Here is a 27,678-nt window from a genome sequence, read left to right on the forward strand (position 1 = left end):
CAGCAGCAGGGTCTGTTTGAGGCAGGTTGGAGCTGCATCTTCCCCATTGCCCCAAAGCTCTGCAGCCTTGCAGGACACACACAGCTACTCCAAGGGCTCTGGAAACACCAAACATTCATTAATGGGATGGATGCAGCTCATCACAAGGGTGCAGCAAGGTCAGGGAGAGCTCCAGGGGCCACAGTCCCACACCTGAAGGGTGCAGTGCCACTGACACAGGGCAGGGCAGGGCAGGGCAGGGCAGGGGTGACAGCACAGTGTCCTGTCAACAGCCCAGTGGTCACCAGGCAATGGCAAGGCAGCAGGTCAAGCCAGGCAATCCACACCATTTTCTAGGAATGAGAGCAGACACACACACCTACAACAGGGCTCAGACTTGATGGTCCTGGACTGGGCTTAAATGGGACCTTCACTCAGAGGTGTGGAGAGGTCCTAAGCCAGCCTTGTCAAGGCCATCAAGGACTATCCATGACTTCAGGACTCCTACATCTGCATGTAAGGCAAACTCTACTGCACCAAACAATTGTGTGCAAAAATACTTGCCATTTGAGCTGAGATGCACATCTCAGAAATGGAAAATGAAAAGTACTGGGCTGTAAAATCATAGCATACTGCCCTTTGCAAGCTTAGCTCACTGAAAAAGAGTTATTTTCACATTTCCAGTGAAACTCTATGACATGGCTAAATTGATTTACAAAAGCATTTAAAATAGGAATGTGTGGGATTTAAAAAAACCTGCTGATTTTATAGTACTCTGGCAAAACTGAGGTTTTATGCACCCTTATTACAACAATAAGCAATTCATCAAAACAATGGTGCTGCTATAATGTGAGCTGTTGGTAGTACTGTGCAGAAAACATAGAGCAGGACCAGGTGCCTGAGCCTTAAGGAAAACCCAGCAATAATGTTTCCATCCTGCTCTGCATCTGCAGAAGCCCCTACTCCATTAACCAGTGCTAGCTGCAGTGGCAGCTCAGGTGAGACAGTGATGCTGTCTCTGACTGCAATTCTCACCCACCCAGTCTGTACTGGGCATTTACATCAGCATCCAGCCCTCTTTCCTTATTGTCTCACAGGTTGCTGCTTTCAGTACCCACTTATCTCATTTTCTTACAGTAGGGCTCAGTAAATTCATTTCCCTAAGACAAGACTAAGGAGGCATTTTAGCAGCACACATCATCACAGTGTGACATTCTCAAACACTGTTGCTGAGGGTGAATGCATGATCCAACTTCAAAGAAAGACTGAACTTGCCACAGAGTCTGCCTGGGTTACTTATAGCTTATCATGTCTTGTTATTTTGTTTGTGAACCAGTGTATATGTAAAATCAACCTTTCTATTCCCCACCAATCACTGAAAAGGTTTCTCTTTATTTTGTAATATTATTGGAAACCATTTTCCACCAGTCAATTTTAGCATCCTGGAATAATCAAAACCTCTTTAAAAAATAATAAGCTTGCTTGAAAATTTATCTGCTTACTAATGGAATTTGCTGATAATGATTGCCTGTTCAAAGCTTTTATTACTTTCCAGTCCATTTTCTAATAAAATTTACATCTGCAATATATCAATAGGCACATGATCAAGTTGGTTTATGAAAAGAGCATGTACTAGATGGAAAAAAATCAATACACTAACTTTGTATCCTAACAGCCAATTTATAGTAGCATTTGACATTAACTTCAAATAGTTGCTTCATCATTTTAGGGCAGTGTTTATGAGAGGGGAAAAAACTTCTCCAGTGTTCAGGCAACAGGAATTACACAGAAAAGCTTCTGCAACAGATATGACTTGATGTAAAATGGAAGTCTACTAACCTCTACTGCACTGGGTTTGTGCAGCCAGGTTTTGGTATCAGCTGGGTTTGGATACAGGGGGGATGCTTTGAGAAACAGCCTGAAGCTTCCCCCATGTTTGACAGAACCAATTCCAGATGGATACACCACTGGTAAAAGACGATCCCACCAGTGACAGTGGTAGTGCCTGGGATAGAATTGTTAAGAAGGGGTAAAAAAATATCAGTGTGCAGAAATAGTTAAGGCCAAAGAAGTGAGGAGTGAGAATCTGTAAGAACAACCAAGAGCACAGAAGGAGGGGCAGGAGGTGCTCCAGGTGCCAGAGCAGAGATTCCCCTGCAGCCCCCGGTGCAGCTGTGCCCCTGCAGCCCCTGGAGATCCATGGGGATGCAGAGATCCACATCCCACTCCAGAGCAGAGGGATGCCCAAAGAGGTTGTTGCCCTGGCTCCTGGCAGGAACTGTGGCTTCTTGGAGAGAACCTGGAAGAGTTTGCTGGCAGGACTTGTGACCTTATGGTCATGAAAATAAGTTCTCAGGCATGAAGACAAAGTAATATACAGGAAATCATTAACTTTTTTTAAAGTATCATTCAGCAGCCATTTTCCAGTATCACTCTAGAAACCAGCTTATCTTTTTCTCTCATGATAAAGGTGATTTTTCATTACTTAGATTCATATGCCTCACTTTCTTAGAGATTTTCAAATTACAGTAGCTCTGTGCATCACAATCTTCTTCTAACTCCACAACAAAATATGAGTTAATGACTAAAATAAACCCCTAACCTACATTTCTGAGATTTTAGTAACCCTACAAAGCATCATGGCTGCTGACTAAAATGCTTTGACTTTGAAACTATCTATATAAGTTGATTACTTTACTTTAGGCTAGAAGAAAAAGCCCAGCAGCATGGAAAAAGAAAAGAGCAATGAAAGGACATGCCAGCTTATGTGATGCTTTTATTTCAGTCAGAGACCCAAATATCAGTGTACTTCTGCTTCAATTTCAATTTTGTTGTGTTATCAAGCATAACACCATTTCACATGAACAATGCCATCAACACTAAATGTACCACATGTGGCAAGCCTACATTTATAAATAATTATAAAATAACCATATTTACCTGAGACTATCTTGGTATGAATCACAATTCTGATTGTTTAATTTTCTATCTGTATGTCCTCAACAGGATTTTACAGGTAAAAAAGGCATTTATATTTAAAGAAAGTCAAATTATGCCTGAATAGTTTGCAGTACAAGAAGAAAAAGAAGACAGTGATTTTTGCAGATGCTTCTCTTTCTTAAAAAAGTCTGTTCACTTTTCGAGAATCTTCCCCGCTGTCAAAGAATCTGCATGCTGATGTTCTGAAAACCTGGTGACATGGCAATAAATATTTAGTGGAGAATTTAATTTCATACTCATTAACTTTCTGAAAACAAGCTGGTATTCCTTTTCTACAAATCCAAGTTACAATCTTGAACAGAAACAAGAGCCCAGTTCCCAAAACAGAAGTTAGGATGAGAGACAGCATTGTGCATCATGAAAAAAGGCTTTTAAAAAACACACAATAAATAGAAAATTAGTCTTCTTCCAAAGCCTAGCTCTACATCTGTGCTCAGAAAGCATGAACCATGAGACACATGATGAATGTCTGTAAATGCTCACTGAGACTCAGAGGAAAGGTCAGAGTATAAAATATCAGTCAGTCCATCAGCCCAGCATCTGTTTGCACTGATTCTTACAGGCTGATTTTTAAATGCACAGGTGTGGCATTTAAACCATTTGCTGCTGCAAGTTATGAAGCATCACAATGGTCCTTCCCCATATTTCAACCCTCTACCTCACACCTCTTAGAATCTCATCCTTGCAACATGGTAAGTCATTCTGCATTGTATTAACTTTGAATAACTCCTCAGAGGTAGCAGGATTGCTTCATTGTTAACTTATATATGTAAATAATTTTACAGGATCAAGACCACACTGTATAAATACTTGGGTCATGTACTATATCTAAGGTATATTTGAATTGTTGAACACAGTCTGTTTTTGAACATGATTCATAAACAGTCAAACTTTGAAGTTTGCATATTATAATCTCTTAAACTCCTACTAAAAATAATTTATAGGTTTTTTTAGTTGTGCTGACACACTGAGATTCATCTTTTCTTGATGAGAAAACTAAAGCAACTGCAGGAAGCCTTGACCACCTGGAAATAATTTGATCATGTCTCAGCTATTGCTGTTTTTATTATTACCTGACATCCTTCTCAGCCAGCTCCCACTTCTCTATTTGGCTGGGGTTTCTTTCCTATTGAGAACTTTTTTGGTGGGCCATCTGAAGCAGTACACTTCACTTCTTCATGCACATAGTACCTGAAGGAATATCAAACCCTTTAGCACTAATAACAAGAGCAACTTCAAATATCTTGGAATATATACCACTAGATTTCTACAAGACATTTTTCTTCCTGTGCCTGAGAAAATAGGCCTAAACTCTTGAAAAGCATTTTTACTAAAAAGTTCACCAACTCAGTGTAAACATAGGAGCAATAGAATAACTATGAAAAGTGGTCCTGTTTGAGAGAAAAAGTTACAGCTGATTTCCACAAAATTTTATCAGAAAATTCAGAAAACCAGGCTGGTTTTCAATTTGCTCTAATTTTCAGTAGTTTTGAATATATGAAGATAGCTATACATTAACATTCCCTTCCCCTCTGCAGTTACTGAACCTGTCTAGAACTACCAAGGAAGAAAAAACAATTTTGATTTCATGCAAAACAGCTGATACCCTTCCAGATCATCCTCTATTGTTTTTAGTGCATGTCTGGCACATTGCAAGACTTTTTATTTTGCAATTTGACAAATCCTTTAGATTCAGAATTAGTTGGATATATTTGTTTCTTCACTGTAACCACAATATATGCCAGTATTTGCACTTGCATGGATCAAGTGCTCTCAAATCGTGAGATGAGCTTTCCTGATGTGATCTGTGTGATGATGCTTTCCTGTTAGATCTCTCTCAGAGCAAGATGCACCAAGCCCAGGGGAAAAATCCCAAAATCAGAATTCATTTTCTCTTATTTTTCTCTATTTAGGATGACACACCTAGAGTTTCCTAACTTATGATTCATAGAATAGGTGCTTCTGTTTTTTGATGACTTCCAAGCAGAAGTGATCTGGCAAAGCAAGAAGTAGCACCAGGGCTTAGCATCCAGATGTAAACTTTCACAACTATGTGATATTTCCAGAGGTCTATTAGAACAAATTTAATCCACAGGTTTCCTATTTTCGTTTATCTCAGCAGTGGAAACACACTAGGTTGTTTTTCTTTTGCAAGTTTTTGATTTTCTTTTCTTGAATCTAATGGTACTTTATCAATAAGCCTCTAAGTCAACTTTCCAAAGGTATGATTTGGTTATCTCTTGGGGAAGAAATAATTCTTCTTGAGGAAGAAAGTTGGTTGATGCAGTGTTTCTGGAAGAGCTAGATTCCCCTCAAATTTGAAATCCCACACTTTGAACTGGACACTCAAGCCAGGTGTGCAGGTATTGAGATATGGGGTGACAAGTTGGTGTTAAGAACTGTAGCTTGGAAATAAATCAAGCAATATGATTTCTGGTAGGCCACACAGTAAGGATGAAACAAGATTAGGAAAACAACAGATTACAATAATTTATCAGTCTGCCTGTTAACTGTGATTTGTCCTTTATTATGCAATATCTACTGCTTGATCTGATCTTGTTTTAAGCTCTTTCAAATTAAGAACATATTTGTTCCCTTAGATCAAGATCCCCAGCTCACAATTCCCACATCAGTGACATCTTCAGCTAGTGCCAATGGCAAATCTTGAATTACAGATAACAGATGTTTTACTAAAAAAGAGCTAAATATGCCTAATACTTCTCCATTTGCTAAATCTTAACTGTATTTATTATTGCACACTTTGTAAACATATTCTGCATTTAGGTGGAATAGCTCTATGCTTAGATCTGGATAAACTAGCTCAGTTTTACCAGTTTTCAGATTTTTTTATTATTTCTCCTTCTGCTCTACAGAAATTCCCTTAATTTCTTACAGTGAGTTTCCTTACTCAGACTTCATCCTGAAAAATCTCATTCATTAGTTAAGTCAGGACTCTCCTGTCCTATAAAAACAGGGTTGCTGAGCATTTGCATAACTTCCTGTTAGCAGAGTAAATTTCACCTTAAAAGCACCCACAATTTTTGGGGGGAGAACTTATTAATTTGTAAGCATGCTCTTACTAGAGACTGAGTTTTCAAGAAATTTTCTGTAGAAGCCCACTTGTTTGTGCCAAAAAGAGAAAGACTATTATTATATCAGCTCTCATGCTTCAAGATAAACCAGCTAAAAATTTAGAAGTTCATAATCTTCCAGCTCCATTAGAGCTCAAGTTTTTGGTGTTGTTTTGTTTTTTGGTGTTTTTTTTGTTTTGTTTTGTTTTTTTAATTTTGGTCTAAGCTTAATAATTTTAGTGAGTTTGCATAATAGTGAAAGATCCTTTTCTCCATATAGGCAGATATAAATCTATTCAAAAGACACTGAACATGAAGAAGAAAATTTAAGAAAAGACAAGCACTGTGTCCAATATAATTCTGAAGAATGCAACAATGAAGCCTGAGAAATAAATTTTTCTCACTTTTACATTCAGTAGTTACCCTGTTGGAGGAGCTTTTTTACTTCCTTCTTAAAGTTATGCTACAGGAGAAGAAAAGCCCTACAAGATATGCAGCTAAAATAGTAAAATCAAGCAGTTAGAACTGTGAAAATCAAGGGGTTGGAGCTGCATTTGTGATTTTAAATTTGTTCATTTTAAGACATAATTTAAACTGTCATTACTATAAACTGTCATTACACAATTACTTTGAATATTTTCCACATAATTCTGACTCGGTATGTAGTCATTATTCAAGTGAGTAAATATTTAGTGGAAAAATTCAACCCATCTTTATCTACAATCAAAGAATCACAGAATGGTTTAGGTTGGAAAAGACCTAAAAGAGCCTTCATGGGGAGATCTGATGAATGTGCTACAATGATGCATTGGCCAATAACATTAGCAAACACTAAATTTGACATATTTTCCCTCATTAAGCTCACTTGAATATATGTAATATTCATTGACAAGACTGCACCAACACCATTTTTTTAAGACTGCCATTTCTTCTTCTGGGACTATACTGCAGCCTAAATCCTAAAAATGTCAAAAAGTGTTTTATGTACAAATCCTCACTCCTTGCTGCTCCTGGTAGCCAGCAGCACTGCAAGGTAGTCTATAAAGCACACAAATTAGGAGATCTTCACAAGAACATTTTCTTTCTATTAGGTGGGCCAAATAAGTGAAGTCTGATTTTTCCTCCATGACCTGTTAGGCAGCTCAGGCAAAGAATTCCTTCAGATATTAGGTACATGTAGTTTGCCACACATCATCATCAGAAATCATGCATATTTTTTTTCAATGAATAAGGTTTAATTAAATCTTTCCAGAAACATCTGATCATAGATCAAATCATAATTTGGAGAAGTAAAACAGAAATTTCCAAATTCTCAGTTGTTGAATAGCAGGTAATTGCTGAAGCCTAAGAAAATATTTTTGAGCCTATTAGCACTGTCTAGTTTCTTGAGCAACTCTTAAGATGTAATTACCAAGAAAATCACATATGTTTTGATTTGTTCACACTTCTATGCTAGAAACTTCTGATCAGCCACAGTGAATGACTCTTAGCAGCTTTGGCTTAGGAAATCCTGCTTTTCCTAACCTGTGAGAAGGATTTTCAGAGCCCTCCCTGGGCTTCATGCTTCAGCACAGATATCTGGCTACTTCTATTTAAAGTGCATATTTTAAAACTCACTTTACAGCTCCAACCTGCACTAGCACCACATCAGCAACTGCCACCTAGACCTGCTCACAGATGGTCTGGCTGCATATAACTTGACAGCTGCTGTTGATTCCATCCTAATACCATTAACCTATGAAAACACATTCACCATAACTGCAGCCTTCCACACTGAACTTCATAAAGTAGCTCAAATCATTGTTTGCTGCAGGTCATTAAGAAACTAGTAAACAGACTACTTAACAATGATGCTAATGTAAATTTTCCATGACAGCAGCCACTGGTATCCTGCTGACAAATGATAATGTCCTCACAACGTGTCCTTAGAGCTCAGTAATTACTTCTGTATTCATGAGTGTATTTGGCTGGAAGCTTACCTGATCTGAATGTAAAATCTCTCTGCAAAGTCTACATGTGCTGAGTGCATCAGGTGCATGTACAACATGAATATGTACAAAATACCTCTAAGAGAAATAATCTGTTCACCTCAGGCATTACACAATCTTTTTCCCACCACTCAAGATTCTTTCTGAAATACTGCTGTATTCAACTATTGCTTTAGCTTCTCACCTTACAAGGTAACACAATAAGAAAACATTTCAAGGAACAAAAAGTGACATGCTCCAAAAGAAATGCAGAAAAAAAAGCTTCACAAGTGCCTTGGCTACTTGTGTAAAACAGACTTTTGATATTTCAAACAACACTTGCACAGTTTGAAGCAGAATTTTATGATGATGATGATTCTTTCAAGCTGCTTTTAAACCTTCTAAACTATTTGAAGGATAAAATTTGAATTTCAGTAGTTAAGACAGAATAGCTAATATTTTTAAATGAGTTTTTTATTTTAAAGTGTCCTCTACTTGATTAAATTTACCCCAAGTGCAGAAAGAAATAAACAAGACTGTATTTGAAGCATTAGTGATTACATGTGAAAATCATATTAAAGAGGTATAGTCTCAGAAAATAAGCAAATGTGTATCTTTAAAAGAGGGATAATGGGGAATATAAAGAAAACAGAACACTTCAATTAACTACAGACTGCAGTAAAATGGAATAGATGTGTACACAGAAAACTTAGAAACACCTGAAGAATAATAAAATCAAAAAATGTATATTTTTCAAAAATTAACTGTGTCAAGCCAAGCTAACCTCCTGGGGTAGGATAACTATATCACTGGGTGAGCTGATTTTAACTGGTGTAACTTCCTTCAGGGTTTGGGACTGTGTTCTGCAGTTGTGCTGGAAGCAGTGTTGGTAACACAGGGATGTTTTAGTCTGTGCTGAGCAACACTTACACAGAGTTAAGGGCTTTTCCTGCCTCTCACCCCACCAGTGTTAATTTTTTTTGTTTCCTTATTAAGCAGTCTTTATCTCAACCCCTGAGTTTTCTCATTTTTACCATTCTGATTCCCTGATCAAGATGCACAGGGAGAGAGCAAGTGGCTGTGTGGTGCTGAGATGGGGTTAAACCATGACACAGGGAAGAAGAATAAAAAAAATTTGCAGTATCTTGAGTACAGTAAGAAATTTAATATTTTTTCATATTAAATTCTCATAGGAAAAAAGGGAAATGTCATCTAGATGAAAAAACATATAGAGACTGTGTATGACTTCTTGGAAAGCTCTTCTCAAAAGTAACTATCAGTATCAAATGGGGATTTTCTTTCAGACTGTATCCCTCAGAGATTTCAGGCCCAGCTCTGTTCAATGCTTTCATTAAAAGTATGGATTAAAAAGTTTAAAAAGCTTGTAGATGAAATAGGATATGTGCAGGTTACAGAAGTCTGGAGAACAGCCTGAAAATCCAGAACTAATAAATACAGAATTTAGAATTAAATACATGATCTAGAATTAAAAAGAAATTACTAAAATAGAAATAAAGTTCAGAGCAAAATAACGAGTAAGGACAAATTAAACTGAAAATGCCAAGTGAGGAAAGAAGGACCTGGAAGTTTAAGAGTATTAGCAAAGACCTGTGAGTCAATACTGAAGTATTACTGCAAAAGAAGGAAAGGGAAAATCTGTTGTCAAGCATTTTGCAGGTAAGATATGGGTCAGAATCATTTCCTTCTACTTGTTTACAGGGAGAATGAAGCTGAAGGAGTGCCAGTGGCTTCCAGTGACATACTCCAAAACACACATAGTCACTCTGGAAAGAATACAGAAGAAAACAGCAGGAAAGAGAAAAGGGCTCAGAAAGTATTAGTAGTGAAGGAAGACTGCAAAAATAAGGGTTTCATTAAGTCTGGGCAGACAAAGGATTGACAGATCTTTTAGGATATAGCAGATTGTTAATAGGAAAGACAATGATCAATGCTACCAACTGTTCAGGTGAAGGAAAGACAAAAAAAAACCCAGTATAACTTGCAGTAAAGACTATATAGGTCATATATTACCAAAAAAATTGAGAAGAGAAAGCTTGAACAGGACACCCTTGGAGAGTCTTTTAGCAGAAATTCTAAAAAAAAGTAGCAGATAAAAATCTCTGTAGGAAGCTGTGGTGTATTTGTTCCTTCCCCAGAGCCAGAGGACTGGACGATGTAACCTTTGGGATCTATTCCATCCCTGCATTTCTAATTCAATGACCACATGATGTGCTTTAGTGAGGACCACTTATGGGTTTTTTAAAAGAGTCCTCTCAGTGACATAAGGTTAGATAATTTCACCCTTTCACAAAGTAGTATTTTCTTCCCTCAAGGCACCCCTGCTTGCCTTGCACTAATTTACAGATTACAGTGCTATTCAGCACAGCAGAAGTCTGAGAAAGTTAACATAAAATATATTTAGGGTAATTTTTGTAAGTATGTATACATCAATGATCATGACAAAATCTGACCTGTTTTAAAAGATGCTCAATGGAAAACTTTCTACCAATTATCACTAGTCCTTAGAGTATGAATCATTTTGTATCAACTATTAAATAAACCAGCAGCTTATAAATTACTTTCTTTTCAGGGACATTAGTGCTAGATGGGATCATTACAGCACTAAATTGCTTCATAAACTTTACTTAATAATGCAACAGATAAACCCACCTTGTACCACTACATATCTCTAAAGAAGAAGTAACTGGATAAAAGCTGACATGTCTTGACTATCAGAGTGCTAGTAAGAACTCGCAGCATTTAAGGCATCAGAGACTGATTTTCTAGGGAAACAGACTTTAGTTCTGCAAACACAGCACATGGCTATAGCTGAATGACAGCAATTATCTAGTCTGCAGCTTTTGCAGTGTGGGGCACGGGGGCTGGAAGCCAGCTAGAGCTGAGCCAAAGAGACAGATTTATTTGAGATAAACTTTAACCCTACCAAGGAGAAATAATACATTTCTGAATACAGAGAGGCCAAAACTGTGGGCTGAAAATGCATCTTCCAATCCAGGCAATATTTTATGTGCCCTAATTAATGAGAAAATTTAGCAGAAAATAGAGAATGTGTGTGTGTGACTTGAGAAAAGCATACTTGATTGTATGTTTATTTTCTGAAGCTGAGAAATAGCTTCATGTAAGCAAGCAATGCTTTGGTACCAAAGTATAGATGTTATGACAGCAGGATATTTATCTCTCAGACATGCAGATATAGGTCTGTTAGGGACTGGGAAATACAAGGCAAGATCACAGGATGTAAGTGAAAAGTATCATTTTTATTGGCAATAAAGCTCACTAAAACTAATTTTTATGAGCAATTTAGTGTATCAAACTGCAGTTATATTCTGTAAGTATGATTTTGCAGAAACAGCACTGAGGGTTTCCTGCTTATCATGCTTGAAATATTTTTTATCAAATTTGTTTCACTTCATCAGTTAAAAAGACAGGGCAGAGGCTTTTTCTCAGCAACTTCACCATTCCCTTTCTCCTCCTGGATCTGGAATTGTCCTTTCTGCTCATCCAGCATCATCAATACTGAGACTTCTGCAGCTGGATCTGCTGAGGTGATTCTCTGATAGTGGTGGCACAAGCCACCAGAAACCAGCTCACTCCTTCTTGTGGATGACAGCTCTGGGGAGGTGAACAAGAGAAATGAGCTGAAAACTACTGCCTTCAAACAAAGGTGAACTTTGGGGTGTTTTTTCACAAGAAGTGACAATTAGGTCAATACAGCAAAATGCTATGGGTAGTGAACAGAGGCTATTCTTCACATGGCTCTGACATCTTCCTCACTCTGCTGAGTAGATTATGTCACAGAGGTTATGGCAAAACATTTTAATGAGAACTGGTAAGAAAACAAAAAGTATTTTCCATCAACTTCTGGCAAAAAAAAAAAAAAAAAGCCCCAAAGTACATAAATGTTTAGGGCAAAAATATTTTTTTTCATGGAATTAGGGTGATGTTTTAATATGTTTTTTGGTTTGTTTTTTTTTTTTTGTTTTGTTTTTTGTTTTTTTTTTTTTTTTAATATAACCCAAAGGAACAGTCTTTTTTTTTTTATTTAGGAAAAACAAATTTTTATTCATAAGAATTCACATTCCAAACATCTGTAATTACCTAAAAGGAGTTTCTGTCTCCTGATTTTCTTCTGGTTTCTTCCCCTCTCATTCCACACTGAATTGAGTTTCACTACAAAGCATTCACCTGCAGGGAGCTGTCTTTGTTACTCTGACTGCTCTTTGCTCAGGAGAGGTAAAACCAATGTCCCAGTCCCAGATAAAAAAAGAGAATTTTTAAGTGCTGCATGATTCAGAAGAGCCATATGCATGTCTCCTGCCCACAGCAGAAGGACAGGTGGGTGAATGACCTTTCTCAACTTGTTCCCTTGCTCCCTTACAGGCAGCAACCTGACTTTTTGGTGTGGGTGATTATTAACTACACTCCTCAGATATACCCAGGGGGAACCCTTCCTTTGCTACTTTAGAATGCCACTCAAATGAATAAGTATAAAAATGAGAATGAAATACACTTATTTTAAACCTTATTTTATGTAAGTTTACAGACAGTTGGTCTAGCTTTCCCAGCACCTAGAAGAGTAGCAATAACTCATTTTGAATTCAGAAATTATTACAAATGATGAGCAGAAACCAGCATTAGCAAAAGTTGATCTTTTATTCATGTATAAACAAGGCCAGATGGGCTCAGGTGGAATGCTTTTAAGTTGCTGCATTTTCCCCACAAGCACACCTCTAATTGATGAGGAAATTGCCCCATCCTTCAGAATTGCCTGGCATTTACTACTGCAATAAGCTGTACTTAGGAAAGAAACATTGCTTCAAACTTTTGTATTTTCTCAGGTACATGCCATGATGCAGCCCAGGTTATAAATATGGACAGAAAAAAAAACTATTAAGCCATTATAAATGTAATGAATATGAGATCAAATTTAAAGGGAATAGATTCTGATTTTGTTATTTTATCAAATTCCCAGGGACTGAAGCTGCCTGGGAAGTATTGCAGAAGATTTTCACAATACTATTTCATTGAGAAATGCAATTGCAAATTAAATTCTGTATAAAAAAAAAAAATACAAAGCAGTGTACATGAGAAAAACAACCTTAACAATGCATAGACAATTATAGGCTCTAAATTAGCTATTACCATCCAGGAAAGAGATATGGAAGTCTTTGTGGATAGTTTCCTGAAAACATCATTTGCATGGCCAGAAGAAAATGATGTTTTAGGAATGATGAGGAAAAAAAATGAGTTAAGCAGAATCCAGTTTTATAGCTCAAAAAATGTGTCCTATTTCATGTGTCCTGTCTTTCAGAAAGACAAAAGAGGCAGCAGAGAGAATAGTGACAAGGAGGACTGATATATAGCAAAGATTACAAGACATGGGAAGAAAGTAAGAAAGAGGTGACTGAAAGGTGACGTTATAATAGTATACAAAGCTATGGAGGATATGGCAAAATAAACAATTTTTTTTTAGTATTATTACTTTCTGAAATTTCCAGGAAATGATCAATACAAAATCAGGGTTTAAATCAAACTAAATAAACTGTTTTCTTACTATGGGGTTATAGAGTGCATTTGCATAGGATGCTGCTGGACATGGAAATAAATATAAGGCAGCAACATCATAGGCAACTCTTCAACCAAGGACCTCTAGAAAATCTTTAGTTTAGAAGCCTCAAAGCCCTGACTGTCAGGAGGTCAGAGGACTCTGTGAGAAATAACCTCCCGAGGTCCCTTAAAATTTAAAGGAAAAGTTACTCAGCTCTCATTCTCTTCCCTAATAAACCTCTATCAGTTAATGTTACACATAAGATGCTGTTAAAAAAGGACATTGAGTCTAACTTAATAAGGCAGTTCTTAATTATATCAGTGTTGCCACATTTTTCTCAAACTGAATAAACTCCCTGACTAATATCAGCACAATTTAAATTATGATCAGGATTTTTCACTTTCCACAACTACTTCTCCTTTTGTGGTCATGCTGTCTTACAGCACCCCTTTAATTTCTTCAGGTCATTGGGTTCACAAGGAATGATGTCAATGTGCATCACAGTAGAAAGGAGTAGGACTGGTGGATGAACACATTCAAAGCCAGATGCATTGTACAGTTGTTCCAGTATCAAAATAAAACTCTTAATGAGAAGTATTATTAGAAAGAATTAACTGTTCTCTCTACCCCAGAATTTAGATGAATGAAAAATTCTAAGAATGAAAATGGGAGGAAAAAATCTTGCAAAATGAAAGAAATTGCTGTAAAGTGATCTCTTGCAAAGGAGTTCTGCTACTGAAAGAAAACTGTATCTTCTTCTGTGGCTGTTCAGTACTGCTGGTATGACTACAAAAGGTCAGGTGAGACCATGCTGTGGTGGAGTGCAAACAATTTTGCTTAGGTGATTTGTATTTTATTTACTCTTTATTGCTTAGAAGTGCTAAGCACAAAAGACACAGCCTTGTCCCCAGAGTTTACAGTCTAAGGGATCTGTTTGACAGATGTGTGAGCTACAGCATTTCATAAGGCAAGAAAGGACCCAGAAAGCACAGACTCAATTGGATTTACCATCACTTATTTATTGCTGAAGCATTTCCAGTGGCCACACAGTGAAAGCTGCAATGGAAATTGAAGCAAGACTAACCCAAATGAAGGAGCCCCTTTTTGGGATGGATCTCTGTGCCCAGATGGTTGTGCCATAGGGAGCCACTGTGGCACAGACATTTGGCTACCCTGGAAGGACTCACTGGGAGCCCTGGCAAACAGGCCAGGGGCATGGTGTTGTCTGTTTTAAAGCTGTCACTGCCTCTGTGCACCTGGAACCTGCTAGGAAGGGGTGATGCTGGATCTTTATTTTTGTGTCTTTTGATGGTGAAATTGTTGTTCTTCTTTCCTCCTCTCTGTGCCCCTAATTGTCACAACCTGTCCTTGACAATTGGCACAGCCTTTCCTTTCCCCCTTTCTCACTCAAGTCCTCCCTCACAAAGTTACATGCCTCCAGACACAAAATGACATATCTTTTCAATAGATGGTGTAGATGGAATTTGCATTTTGGATGCAAGAAAATATAAATAGGAATCAAAGCTGCTACTTCAGCATGTGGATATTTATTACATATGCATCACAAACTCTCTTCACAGTGCTGTGTCTGTCTCCCCCATACCCTGCTTTTCCTCTGGGATTCCCATAAGATGAATGCCTCTGGTATCTACTCTGCAGTTTTATTCCTCCTAGCTAACATACAGCCTTCATCTCTTCCTTAAAATAAATCTTCTCACGTTATTCAAGTTCCTGCAGGGTCTTTTCATACAGGCATTTTGTTCAAGCACAAGTCTATCTGATCAAGAAAATAGCCAAGGATTTCCAAACCTTGCCAGAAGGGAAAAAAATCCCATTCACGCACCTTCTGCTGCAGGAGTCATTGATGAGCTGCAGCAGCCAGCCAGCCTCAGCTGATTCTCCACAGAGTGAGTCTTCTCTCTAGTGGTGGCCTCCAGCCAAGGCCAGCATGAGCTGTTTGTGCCCTAGGGCAGAGCAAGCCTTCAGCACCACGGTCAGCACTGCCTGGACTGACCCCCTCCAGTCTATTACTTCCATACAACCAATGCAACAAAACTTCTTCCAATAATTTCTCTGATATTCCATTGTGGAACTCCAAGATCTGTCACTTAATCACCTTATCCACAACCTTCCTGGTCTGCCTAAAGGGGAACTAAGGGATCCTGGTACCTCAGTTTAGAAAAGGCTTCAGGGCAGCACCTCCCCAGCTGCCACCAGGAAAACACACAGGCTCTTCCTTCTGGTCACCTCTTGCTTGGCAGCACACAGCTGCACTGGTTTGTGTGGTCAGGCTGGGGTGGGAGGGTGTGCTGCAGGGGTGGCCTCTGCCACAAGGCACCACAAGCTCCCAGGTTTCATCCAGCTCCAAAACAGACCCATTGCTGCCCAAATCTGAGGCCATCAGTGATGCTTGGTGGCACCTCTGGGATGATATATTTAAGAAAGTGACAAAAACCTGCTGCACAGCAGCTGCATGAGAAGAGTGACAAAAATGGGGAAGAAACAGCCCTGCAGACACCAAAGCCAGGGAAGAAGAAGGGGAAGGAGGTGCCCCAGGCATCCCAGCAGCCCGTGGTCAAGATCATGGAGCAGAAACCAGCACTGCAGCCATCCTGTGGAATACCCTACGCTGGAGCAGGTGCAGGTGCCTCAAAAAGCTGCAGCCCTCTGAGAGCTCATGCTGGAGAGGTTTTCTGTCAGGAATGGCAGCCCATGGAAAGCATCCACTGGAACAGACTGTTCTTGAACAACTGCTCCCAGTGGGGAAGACCCACCCTAAAGCAGAGAAAAACAATGAGAAGAAAGGAGCAGCAGAGTTTTATGGACTAACCAGAACTTCCATTCCTCATCCCTCTGTACTGCTCAGGAGGAGGAAGGAGAAAAAGGCAAGAAAGAAGGAGTCAAGTTGGGCCTGGTAAGAGCTATGTATGTCTGAAGTGTTTATAGCTCTGGTCTGTTTCTTACCGTCTATTCTATCCCTCACTGGCAACAAATTAAATTACCTTTACCCAATTTGAGTCTGTTTTGCCTGTGATAGAAACTGGTGAGTGATGTCCCTGTGTTTATCGTGATACATCAGTTCTTCACCTTATTTTTCACCCTGTCCTTCTTGGGAATGGGAGAGCAGCTTCATGAGCACTTGGCGATCAGACAAAGTTAACCCACAGAGCAGTAGAGAGTCCGAATTCTCATCTCACCTTTCCTCTCCTCCAGCCTTAATCCTGATTACATCCCTGTTATCTTTCCTGTTCCAGTTCCTCTGTAAGGTAAACATTGTGATCAATTACTTGATCATCTGCCATTCACTTCTCAAAACTTACTGAAATGGGATTTTACTCCTTTGATACTGCAATTCTTTTTTCTTTTTTCACCTCGTGTCTTTTAAACAAAATTGCTATAGTATGGCCTCATCCCCTTTCTTTCCTCTGCTTTCCACAGCAGCCAAAATGATGCTCAGCTGTCTGAGCAAGAGAGTGTCAAGTGGAGGACAGGATTATTTCCAGGAATAGCACTGAGTGATACCATTACAGGAATACCAGGTTCATCTCTGACAGTGAACATTAGAAACCAAAGCTAGAAAAATGCAGGTTTTAACAAATGAGAAGAGATATCAACTTGAACAACTTACCCTGGGAAGTGATGGATTTCCTGTCTCTTGAGGTCTTTAAATCAAGATTGGATGTTTCTCTAAAATACATTGTCCAACTCCAAGAGAAATTACAGATTTGATGTAGGAACTGCTGGGTGAGACTCTTGGTCAGATCAGCTTGGACCACCATATGTTCCTTGTGCACTCTCAAATTAAATTTAAATTAATGTGCTATCATTGTGTTTGAAAAAGACCAAAGGATATTCCTCAGCTTGGTTAGCAGGCAGTAACTTGCTGATCCACTCTAATGGACATACGTCTAAAATCCTAATATTTAATACTTATTTTGCATGAATTCACATGCAGATGTGCCAGCAAATTGACTAAATACTTTCCCAAGTTCACTTGTTCCTAGTGGTGAAGAACCAGCCAGCCATGGAAATATTATCTAATTTTCGTTGATTTTTATTTGGGTTTACAATGTCAAAAAGTTAAATGACGAAGAATGGAGGAAAAGAGGAACCAAATTTGGGGAGAACTTGGGGAGACAAAGGAGGCAAATGAAGGAAGAAGAAAAGAAAATCAAGCAAGAGCAAAAGCAGAGGTCACAAAAAAGAGATGGGTAAATAATGTGAAGAGCAAGCCTGCTGTTTCAGAGAGAAGACTGAAAAACGTGAAGGGAAAGTAAACAGAAGTAGAAGATTTACTGAAACATAAAGGAATGAGCACTCTGAAATGCAGGTTAAGTCTGTTTGCCATTGATCTAAATCTTTCAAAAAGTAATTTATTTACAGTCTCCCAAACACACACACACACACACACACACACACACACACACACACGCACACACAGAGCCCTGCACACAGCTGGACACGTCCATGCTGGTAAGTCTGTCTGTCTGTACATCTCTGCTTTCAATGTTCTCTGCTTACTCTCCCATGTGGTAGGAGCCCACAATCATCCTTCACAAATCACTGTCACTCTCTGCAGCAAATAGAGGGGCTGTCTTTCACCCTGCAACAGGAGATTTTGAGGACACAAGGTGCAGTAAAAACTAAGAAAGTAAACTTGAGTGAAAGAAGGCAAAACTCTTATCTTGGAGCAAACGTGTGTTTCAAAGCAGAGCACAAAGTTCAACTTAAAAAAAACCCAACATTCTTTCATACTGCCAATTAACATTTTAAAATTATGCTATTGCAACTCCAATCATTCCCTGCGACTGATAGAAATATCTCATAAAGCCACATGTGAAGCTAGAAGCTCCCTCCTCCGATGCACAGCTATTGTTGGATGATTTCATTACCTATCATTTATTATATATATCTTTTAATTATTAACTGCAATAGACCCAGACTTCTGGCAGCTCCTCTGGGAAACTTCCAAGGCTCGAAAAGAGAAAAAATTCAAAGGCACCGAAAAAAGACTAGAGCTCCGCTTTTTTTTTTTTTTTATTCCCCACTTAAAAATATTAAGGAAGAAAAAAAAAAAAAAAAAGAAAAAAAATAAACAAAAAAAGAGGCAGCGAAGAGGAGGCGGCACAGGAGCGGTGAAGTTTTCCTTCCCATCCGCTCTCCCTCCCTTTGGCAGGAGTGCCACAGCGCCGAGCGCTGTGGAGGATGCGCTCCGTGCTGTGCCGCAAAGCCGGGCAGCGCGGACGGGTCCCGGAGATGCGGCGCTGACCCTGCCTGGCCCGCAGCGCAAAGTTCCGCGGGTGGGCGAGGAAAAAGTCGGGGGGGAAAAAAAAATAAAAATAATAAAAAAAAAAAATTTAAAACAAAATAAAACAAAATAAAATAAAATTAAAATAAAATAAAATAAAATATAAAATAAAATAAAATAAAATAAAATAAAATAAAATAAAATAAAAATTAAAATAAAATAAAATAAAATAAAATAAAATAAAATAAAATAAAATAAAATAAAATAAAATAAAATAAAATAAAATAAAATAAAATAAAATAAAATAAAATAAAATAATATAAAATAAAATGAAAAAGCCAAAGCAAGCACACAGCACCCCCGAGGAAGGAGCGGCGGCGGGGCGGAGCGGGGCGCACGGCGGCGCTCCCGCCCGCGGCGGTGCGGGCGGCGGGGGGCGCACGGCGCATGTCCGCCCGCGCCCGCCGCGCCTCCGCCGGGCGCTGCCCCCGCCGCCAAACTCACCACCATCTTCTGCATGTGCAACATCCGCGGCCGGACACACTGCTCCGCTCCCCGGCGATGGAGACTGCGGGAAAAATCCGCCGCGGCGGCGTGGCTTGCTGAGGCGGCAGCCGGGAGAGGGGCAGAGCGCGAGCGGGAGAGGATAGCGGACAAATTCTAAAACAAATCCACCAGGAGAAAAAAAAAACAAAACAAACAAACAAAAAAAAAAAAAAAAACAGAAAAAAAAAAAAAAAAAAGAAAAAAGAGGAAACCTCTCTTTTTCTCTCTCCCCCCTCCCCCTTTTTTTTAATTTTTTTTTTTTTTTTTTTTTTTTTTTTTTTTTTTTTTATTCCTGGTTTTGTGTGCATCCTCCTCGCCCTCGATGCCTCTTTGAGCAGCATCCAGCGAGCGAGCGGGAGAAGGGGAGACAGAGAGGCAGAAGAGAAGATGAGGATAATTTGCAGACAGCTTGTCTTGTTGTTTTCTGGCTTTTGGGGACTAGCAATGGGAGCTTTTCCTAGCAGCGTTCAAATAGGTAAGCGCTGCATTGGGCTGCGTGCATGTGTCCGGAGGTTCAATGCTTTAATGCTTTGCGAAGTGAGTTGGAAAGGAGGCTCTGAAGGCAGTTTTTGCACATTTCTCCTGCAGCACCATCCCATTTCCATGCCCGCACGAATCATCCTCGTGTCTCTGTGTATGTGCCTCCGTGTGTGTGTGTGTAAATATTTCTGTGTGCGTTCGCGTGCGGGAGGAAGGATGCTCATCTCGTGCGGAGCTCATTCCAGCCCCGGGCGTGCGATATCGGCAGGGCAGGAAGGCGCTCGGGGCTGATGCCCCTTGGCTGCTTCAGCCCCCTCCGACTCCCCTTGCTTTTGCCTGACTCTCGAAGGAATGGCGAGTCCTGGGCACCGGGGGTTGCGGTAGCCGGCAGGGATGGGGGGGTAAAAGGCTACACCGTCCTTCGTTCCTCTCTGTAGCTGGAAAGTTTAGGGTTTTGTAGGTGTCTCCCTGTAGTCCTGTACCCCATCCTCACCCCTCTCCCATCGCCTCCTGCTTCCCTCCTTTCGGTCGTGTTTCGGATGGGACGCAGCTATCTGAATTCTTTCCAGCTCAGCTCCATCACTGCATCATTTCTTGTGGACTTGTAAAGATGCTGCTAATAATGCTGAGCTGCTCCCTGCCTGCACATGGCTGCAGAGGAGCAAAGTTCATTATATTCCTCTCCAGTGTGGATTATCCAACACCAAGTTGGTATTCCCTTTTTTTAATCCAGAAAGCATCGTTCCGCTTAATCAGCCCGCCACTTAATGTGAGAGACTGTTGAGCAGCTGATTTACCAGTGTGCTCGGTATCAGGGAGAGATGGAGGCTAAACACTTTAAAAGGTCACTGTAATCATGACAAATCTGGGCATTTATGTATGAAAGGCTGAAAACCGAGAAGTCAGGAAAGAAGCATGAATGCATCAGGGAGGTTAAAATCGATTGAGGACGGTGATTTAAAGGCAGTGGTTGTGATTATGAATACGATTAGTTCCTTATCCATTAAAGTCTTAGCACTTGCCTTACTGTGCAGCTTTGGGAGAGACAGTTGCTCGGTCTTACAAGACAGTGAGTAGCTTGCAAATGATTTACCCGGCTTCTTTTGCTTTTTGTTTTTTTTTTTTTTTTTTTTTCTTTCTGTTTTTTGTAGGTGGTCTCTTCATCAGGAACACAGATCAGGAATACACTGCTTTTCGATTAGCAATCTTTCTTCATAACACCAGCCCCAATGCATCCGAAGCACCTTTTAATTTGGTTCCTCATGTAGACAACATTGAAACAGCTAACAGCTTCGCTGTAACAAATGCCTGTAAGTAAACATGCCACTGATCTGACCACCCTAGGCATAAATTGCAGTGGAAAGAACAGGAAACTACATCGTTATCTTGCATTATAAATACGTCAGGAAGTCTGTCTTCGGTACAGATACCCTTTGCAGAAGAGCAAAAGGGGCAGCAGTCCTTGTTAGTTCCATAGTGGAGCAAAATCCCCTCTCCTGCCTTCTGCTGACTAACCTGATGTGACATTTGCTTTAGTGTTATTACTGTAGTTTCTTGCTTCCTGGTTTCTATGGAGATGAATTTTGTTGTTGTAAAGAAAAATTATGAATGTCTCAGTAAGTGCATAAACCCCACACTTACTCTTGTTTGCTTCTGTGCATGCTGTGCGTGTATTTGAAAATATATGGTAATGTTTGTGCTCCCAAATGCTTTTCTAATGGCTGGAAAGGAGACAGGGAAGCAGTGGTGTGCAGGATAATATATCTGAGTTGCTTGACGCTGCAGTTGATCTGGTGATGTCACTTGAGGCAGCCCTGCTCTTATATTCTAGGTTGTAAATGTCTCTTACCATTTCGTAATGCATACATCCTGTGGATATGTCTCTATGCATCCATACATTGGTGCCAAATCAAGTTAGTATCTGATCTACTTGATTTCACAGACCACCTCAACTGGAACAAATATTCTCATCCTACTATATATTTTATAAACACACACATACCCACATACAGAATCACATACACAATGAGAGGAAGACAGAGCAAGAAATGCCCTTAACAAATGAGGTAACATTTAATTTCTTTATTTTTTATTAAAAAAAAAAAAAAGTGACAAGTAATTAGCTGAACTTGCTACAGTTCAGTCACCTCAGGGTCTTTACCAGGGGCTAAAACACATGCTAGATATGCCTAATCTCTGAGAGGGCATTATTTCTATTATTTCTATTTATTTTCATGTATGTCTGTCTCTATTCTTAAAAGAATTCATGTTATTATGTAAGACTGTGGTATAGAGTGGGGCAAAGCTGCAGACTGTAGTAGCGTTGCTACTTTGATGTTCATGTTTCAGGACTCTGTAGGTTTTCCTCTGTAGCTCTTAAGTTTTCGAATTCCTCCTCTTCATTGAAGAGTGAATTGCCTCTGGAAGTAGATGCACTAAGCAACATTGCTGAGCAAGTCTAAAATAGAAACATACTGGAGAATGTCTTAGTGCTCACTGTGCCTTTAAAATACGTCCTGTGTTTCTCTTCACTTTCTCACTGCCATCTCTGTGGCACCTTTTAGTATGTAAACATACAATATGCTGTGCAGTTCTCATGAATAATTTATTGCATGATTGCTAAATTTATTTATACAAGTCCTTGCTACTTCAAGTTTCAGATGACCTTGCCACCTTGTTTAAGAGGAAAAGCTTCTGAGCTGCCAAAATGGCTCCATTCATTTTATGCAGGAAAGACCGATGTCCCATAAAGTGTGAATTCTGTATAAGGCAATGTACTCATTGTGCATAGTGGGAAAGTCAGTATCAAATTCCTTACAGTAAAAACATTTACCTTAAAAAGATGCTTTGAAACCACAAGGAATCAGATCTGTGCAGCTGTAGTTCATTGAGAAAATATTACAGTTAATGTCAACTTTTGAGGCACTGATAATATTTATTCCATGGAGATCAATAATACAGTTCCTTTTTTAACTTAAATTATTAGTAAAAGAGGATGAGAATAAAAATCAGTAATTTTAGGTGAAGTCAGTTATTCTAGATTCTGCCTATCATCTAGTTCTGATAATTTCTCAGGCTATTGTTAATTTTTGGATTAAGGATATTGCTTAATGTTTCCATTTGACTGTTAGTGAGTTGATTCTGATTTGCACAAATTTAAAAATGTCTCTAATAGGGCCACTTTTCTGTGTAAAACTAAACACCTTAAATTCATAAAGTGTTTGCCCAAAACTTTGCTCATTTACACTATTTGCAGCAGATTCTTCTCTCATTCCAACCACCTTATGGCTTTTTGCTTTATATTTAACTGAGGAACACCTTTCCCATTATGTTTGCTGTCATTTATAGAAATAGTGATTCATAACCTGATCCTTTTTTTTCCCTTTTAAGCTGAACCTAGTTTCAGTTCCAAAATGTTTAATGGCTTTAGAAATTATGAATCCTTGTAGTGTGGAGGGAGGCAGAGGAAAGGGAAAATTAAATTTATATGCTTATGTGTGTGTATGCTCATGCAATTCTGTATCTCTGTATTAAACAGAAGTAATCCTAAGGGCCTTGTTTATGTTCTTGCCACTTAAACCCACATGTATTTTTGAATTAGTCCAAGCTTGCTTTGATTTCATGTTTTGCATTCTTGTGCCAATAATCTGACTACTTCTTCTTTTTAAAAACATTTTATTACTGAAGAATATTTTTTAAGCAACAGATATTCTCCTAATGAAATGTAGGCAAACTGACTGACAAATGAATGAACATATCTCATGTTCCTTAAGCTAAATGTGAGCAGAATCCTGCAAAAATCAATTGTCTGATAGCTGGAGGACACTGGCTTCCATGTGATTGAATTTGCTGGCTTGACAGAGGCTTCTAAAGCACAGATGTGTGAGTTTTTTCCTAACCTAATTAAAGAAACCCCCACCATCAGCTCTGAATTAAGTGATCTCATGGTAATATGAAATGAAAACTCTCTGCTGAACTGCTGTGAAACGGTGGGTTTGGACCTTGCTGTTTGTGTAGAAATTACTCAGAAATTGTCCCCAAATATACAGTACAAAAGCCTTGGAGCTGCTGGACCGAGATGAATATTCATGTGAGTTCAAGCATAAAGCTCTGAGACATTACCAGTTTCCTCTATTTCTGTTTCCATTTGCTGCAGAGGTTACTTGGGAAGATTCAGGGCCTGACCCTTTGCATGTGTCAGGGACAGTAGACAGATTATTCCAAAGGATTATGGATGGCATACTAGCAGGTAACTCACTGCAGCACAGGCAAAACTTTAATGTTTTTTTTTTTCTTTTCACTGAGTAAAAACCATATATCAAAATGTTCACCCAGGAGTACTTTTGGAACTGGAATAATTTGTGTATTCAATGTCATAGCTAGTTTCCAATGGTTATTTTATGCATTTTTGTTTTCTTCAAACAGGCCTAGAACATTAGTATTTTTATTTTAAATCTTGAATACATATGAAACAGGTTGCCTTAGCAGATAGAATCTGTTGTGAGTTGTCAAAATTGATCTGATCTATATCACTTTGGAGATTTCAACCCTTTTTCTTTTCCCTTCACATTTGCGTGTTTTATTTAAACTCTGTTCATTTCTTCTGCACTACATACATTATTCAGAAAATCCCTCTTACTGACAGAACTGAAATTATTCCAAAACATGAATAGTACAAGATTCTTACTCATCAGAACACAATACACCAGAGCTGAAACATTTGTCTATTGGCATACATTGGTTTGCAACTTATAAGCAGGAAAGCTGCTTGTGATTAGAAATCTACCTGCATTCAGTTTGATTTCAGGTGTTGGAGCAATACACTGATTTTTGGAGAGGATTGTATGTATTTATTCTTTAGCTGAATGCAAAATAAGTTTCTTCCCTCCATGCACCCTCTATATAGTACATTAGTATATCTCAGCAAAGCAGTCAACATTAAAACATGCTTGAATACTTTTGAGAGGTAGTGCTGTAATTTTTACAGAGAACTATCTGCCTTTCAGCTCTTGTCTTGTGGTTGAGAATTTTTCTGTTGAAGTTTGAAAAATATTTAATCTGTAGCAGTTTGCAGCTCTTGCACAGAATTAGGCTGAAGGGGATGAAGAGAGATTGATTCAAGTCTTTTGTTAGTGTTTTATACTAAAAGTAAAGCTTATCTCTTTGAGAGTGTTTGAATTCATGTGTGTTTTGAGATGAATATATAACTAATAAGTGTGATTTAGGGAAAATGAGACACTTCCTTCCTCTTTTGCACAGTTCTGTTCTTACTAGATTTTAATCCCAGGAGAAGCAACCCCCCTAAAACATAACCTTGTTTATTATCTGCCACATGAATGAGCAGAAAAGCCTACTGGAATTAAAAATTTTGTATCTTGGAATAACTTTCCTCTTTCTCCAAGAGTTAGTGTCTCTGATTCTTTTGCCTTCTCGATTTATGTGGGGTTGGTGACCTGAAATTGGAGGGCCTGGTTCTGCCTCACTGGTGGGAATGCAGTTTCTGGGGAAGATCTGCTGAGGTCAGGGGCAGCCCTGGGGACAGACAGGAGCCTCCCTTGTCACCCTCACCTCTCTGTGTGTTTGTCTCTGGCTTGTGCATGCTACTGAGGGGAGAGGTAATGCCATTTTGGAGTTAACTTTCTGCTGAGAACTCCAGAAAGCTGAGGAAATAGACTCACACAAGTATTGCCCTTGTATTGTGACTATCTTTCATTTTACCTACAGGAGTTTCAACTTTGATTTACTCAGCTGCATCATAATGGGATTTTCATTAAATTTGCTTATTAATTCTGCTTTATAATTACAACTCAATTTGGCAATAGAAGTGTAACCTTGGTTGAATAATCAGTGTCATTTAAAACCATGGAGTTCTTTATTTAGAAAGTGAGGTTTCATACATCTGAATGGTGTTTTATGATCAAGAGCAGTGCGGTATTCCCAAGGATGCAGCTTGGAGTGTGTTGGGAGTTAACATACAGTCAGGTTTTAACTGCAAAAGCAAATAGTGTACCAGTTAGCTAGGAAGATGAAACTGGATTAAATTTTATCCTTCTAAGACAGGTTTGATTACAAAAAATCATTTTGAAGTGAGTGTTTTGCTTTGATACATGGAATTTATCTCAAGCTAGACTCCCAACCCAAGTATTGAAACAATTTCTCTTAACATTTTTATTATTAGCATTTGCTGATGGAATCAAAGAATGTGTGTGCACTTGGGTGTCATCTACCATAAGAAGGATTCTGTATATTATTAAGAGATAAGAACACCCATATGCAAAGAGTTTCATAGCTCTAAATGTGATATTTATAAAGAGCCATACAACAGAGGGAAGATCAACTGTCACTATCTCCAATCCCTCAGAGACTGGTTTTAATTTTCAAGGTTATTGTTGGGATGATAAATTATGGGCCTTCACTGACATACAGTCAAATTTCTACCCTGGAATCCAGAACTTTCATTTCCCTGGCATTAAACACGACTTTTGTCCTAGCATGTTACTGGACTGACTAAAGCTTTATACTCAAAAGCTTTATAGTAGTCTGTAGAAATAATTTAATGTTCATTTCATAGGATTAATAAGAAAGATTGTGTTCTTTCATTCCTTTTGCAGAAGGCAATGCAGTGCAGTACTTCTTGTGTAGGACAAAGCACTTTAACAAGTAAATTAAATTGATTAACTTCAGCTTTATCATTGTGATCTAAGTTTGTATGCTAGTCAAAATAACTCATGCATTTCATTTTTAGGTCTTGATTGTTTTGAGGCTTGTTTGTTCATGAGAGGGGAAGACGTCTGCTTTGATTTCTTAACGGGCTTAGATCCTGCAATGAATTGTGCAATTTCAGATTGTGAGCAGGTGAAATTCTTTGGATTTAAACATGTTGGATCATTTCTCATAGTTCCTATTCCTTAATATGTGACTGATTCAAGGGTATGCAATTTGTGCTAGTGCAAAAGTGAAGATGTCCCTATGATTGCACCAGTGTAGTTATAGGGAAAGATTGGCCTCCTCTCTGAATTTCCATTCCTCTGGCAAAGATTTTGGACTAGAACAGCACCAAGTCTGCTTCTGCAGCTGAGGTGGGCATACCAAAGTTAAGTCATAGGACACAAAGTCAAATTAGATAATTTATTCCTGTGTAAATCAAGAATTGTTCTGAATTTTGGAAAATAAATTTACTAAAAAGCATCTGATCACAGTGTCTTGTCTTGAAATTCTGGCGTTGCTTTACTTTTAATAATTTTCTCAGAAGTTTTAACGTCTTCCTCTATCTAGTTCAGGTTTTTACATAGATTTTGGTTCTTATTATGGTTTATAAAGATCTTACTGGCTTTTATCAATGTTGATGTGGATTAAGTTGTTTGCCAATGCAGTTACATGTTGAGTAATCTCAAAAATTCTAAATTAGTGATGTCTGCTTTCAGGCATCCAAGTTCGAATAGAAAGCCTACCCTACATTTTGGCACTCAGAGACATTCTGGTATTTTCCAGAGTCCTTAGCATCACTTGCCTTCCTGTTGGGAACTGCTTACTGCTGAGCACTTGGGAAAATCTGTCCCCCTCTGTGAAATAGCACATGGGGCAAGTGTCTTCTGCCAGTAGGGCTGCTTCCTTGTGAGAACTGGGTTTCTTCCCTATTCTTTTCCCATAGTTCAGGTGGAGTTTGCCTGACTTGCACAAATAATTCAGGGTCCATATGGTAAGAAGGTGGAACCAGAGTGACACATACCTGTCACCCTTGTCCTGGCAACATATTGGAAAGACCCAGCTCATCCTTCCTCTTCACCAGTTTCTCCAGAGCTGACTATAGCTAAGTTT

At 38.9% G+C, this 27,678-nt stretch overlaps 1 protein-coding gene across 3 annotated transcripts in view; it reads left to right on the forward strand.

Moving 5' to 3' along the window:
* Positions 1-19,648: 19,648 nt before the first annotated feature.
* Positions 19,649-27,678, forward strand: part of GRIA4 (glutamate ionotropic receptor AMPA type subunit 4) — a 210,966-nt gene continuing 202,936 nt past the window's right edge. For all 3 annotated transcript variants that reach the window (XM_056498542.1, XM_056498549.1, XM_056498559.1), the window contains exons 1-2: positions 19,649-19,855; positions 21,012-21,170. In XM_056498542.1, coding sequence (XP_056354517.1) covers positions 19,768-19,855; positions 21,012-21,170 — 247 coding nt within the window. In that variant the 5' untranslated portion in view covers positions 19,649-19,767. The remainder of the gene's footprint in view (positions 19,856-21,011; positions 21,171-27,678) is intronic.

This window comes from Oenanthe melanoleuca, chromosome 1 (genome assembly GCF_029582105.1).
Source record: "Oenanthe melanoleuca isolate GR-GAL-2019-014 chromosome 1, OMel1.0, whole genome shotgun sequence".
In the NCBI taxonomy this organism is placed as follows: Eukaryota; Metazoa; Chordata; class Aves; order Passeriformes; family Muscicapidae; genus Oenanthe; species Oenanthe melanoleuca.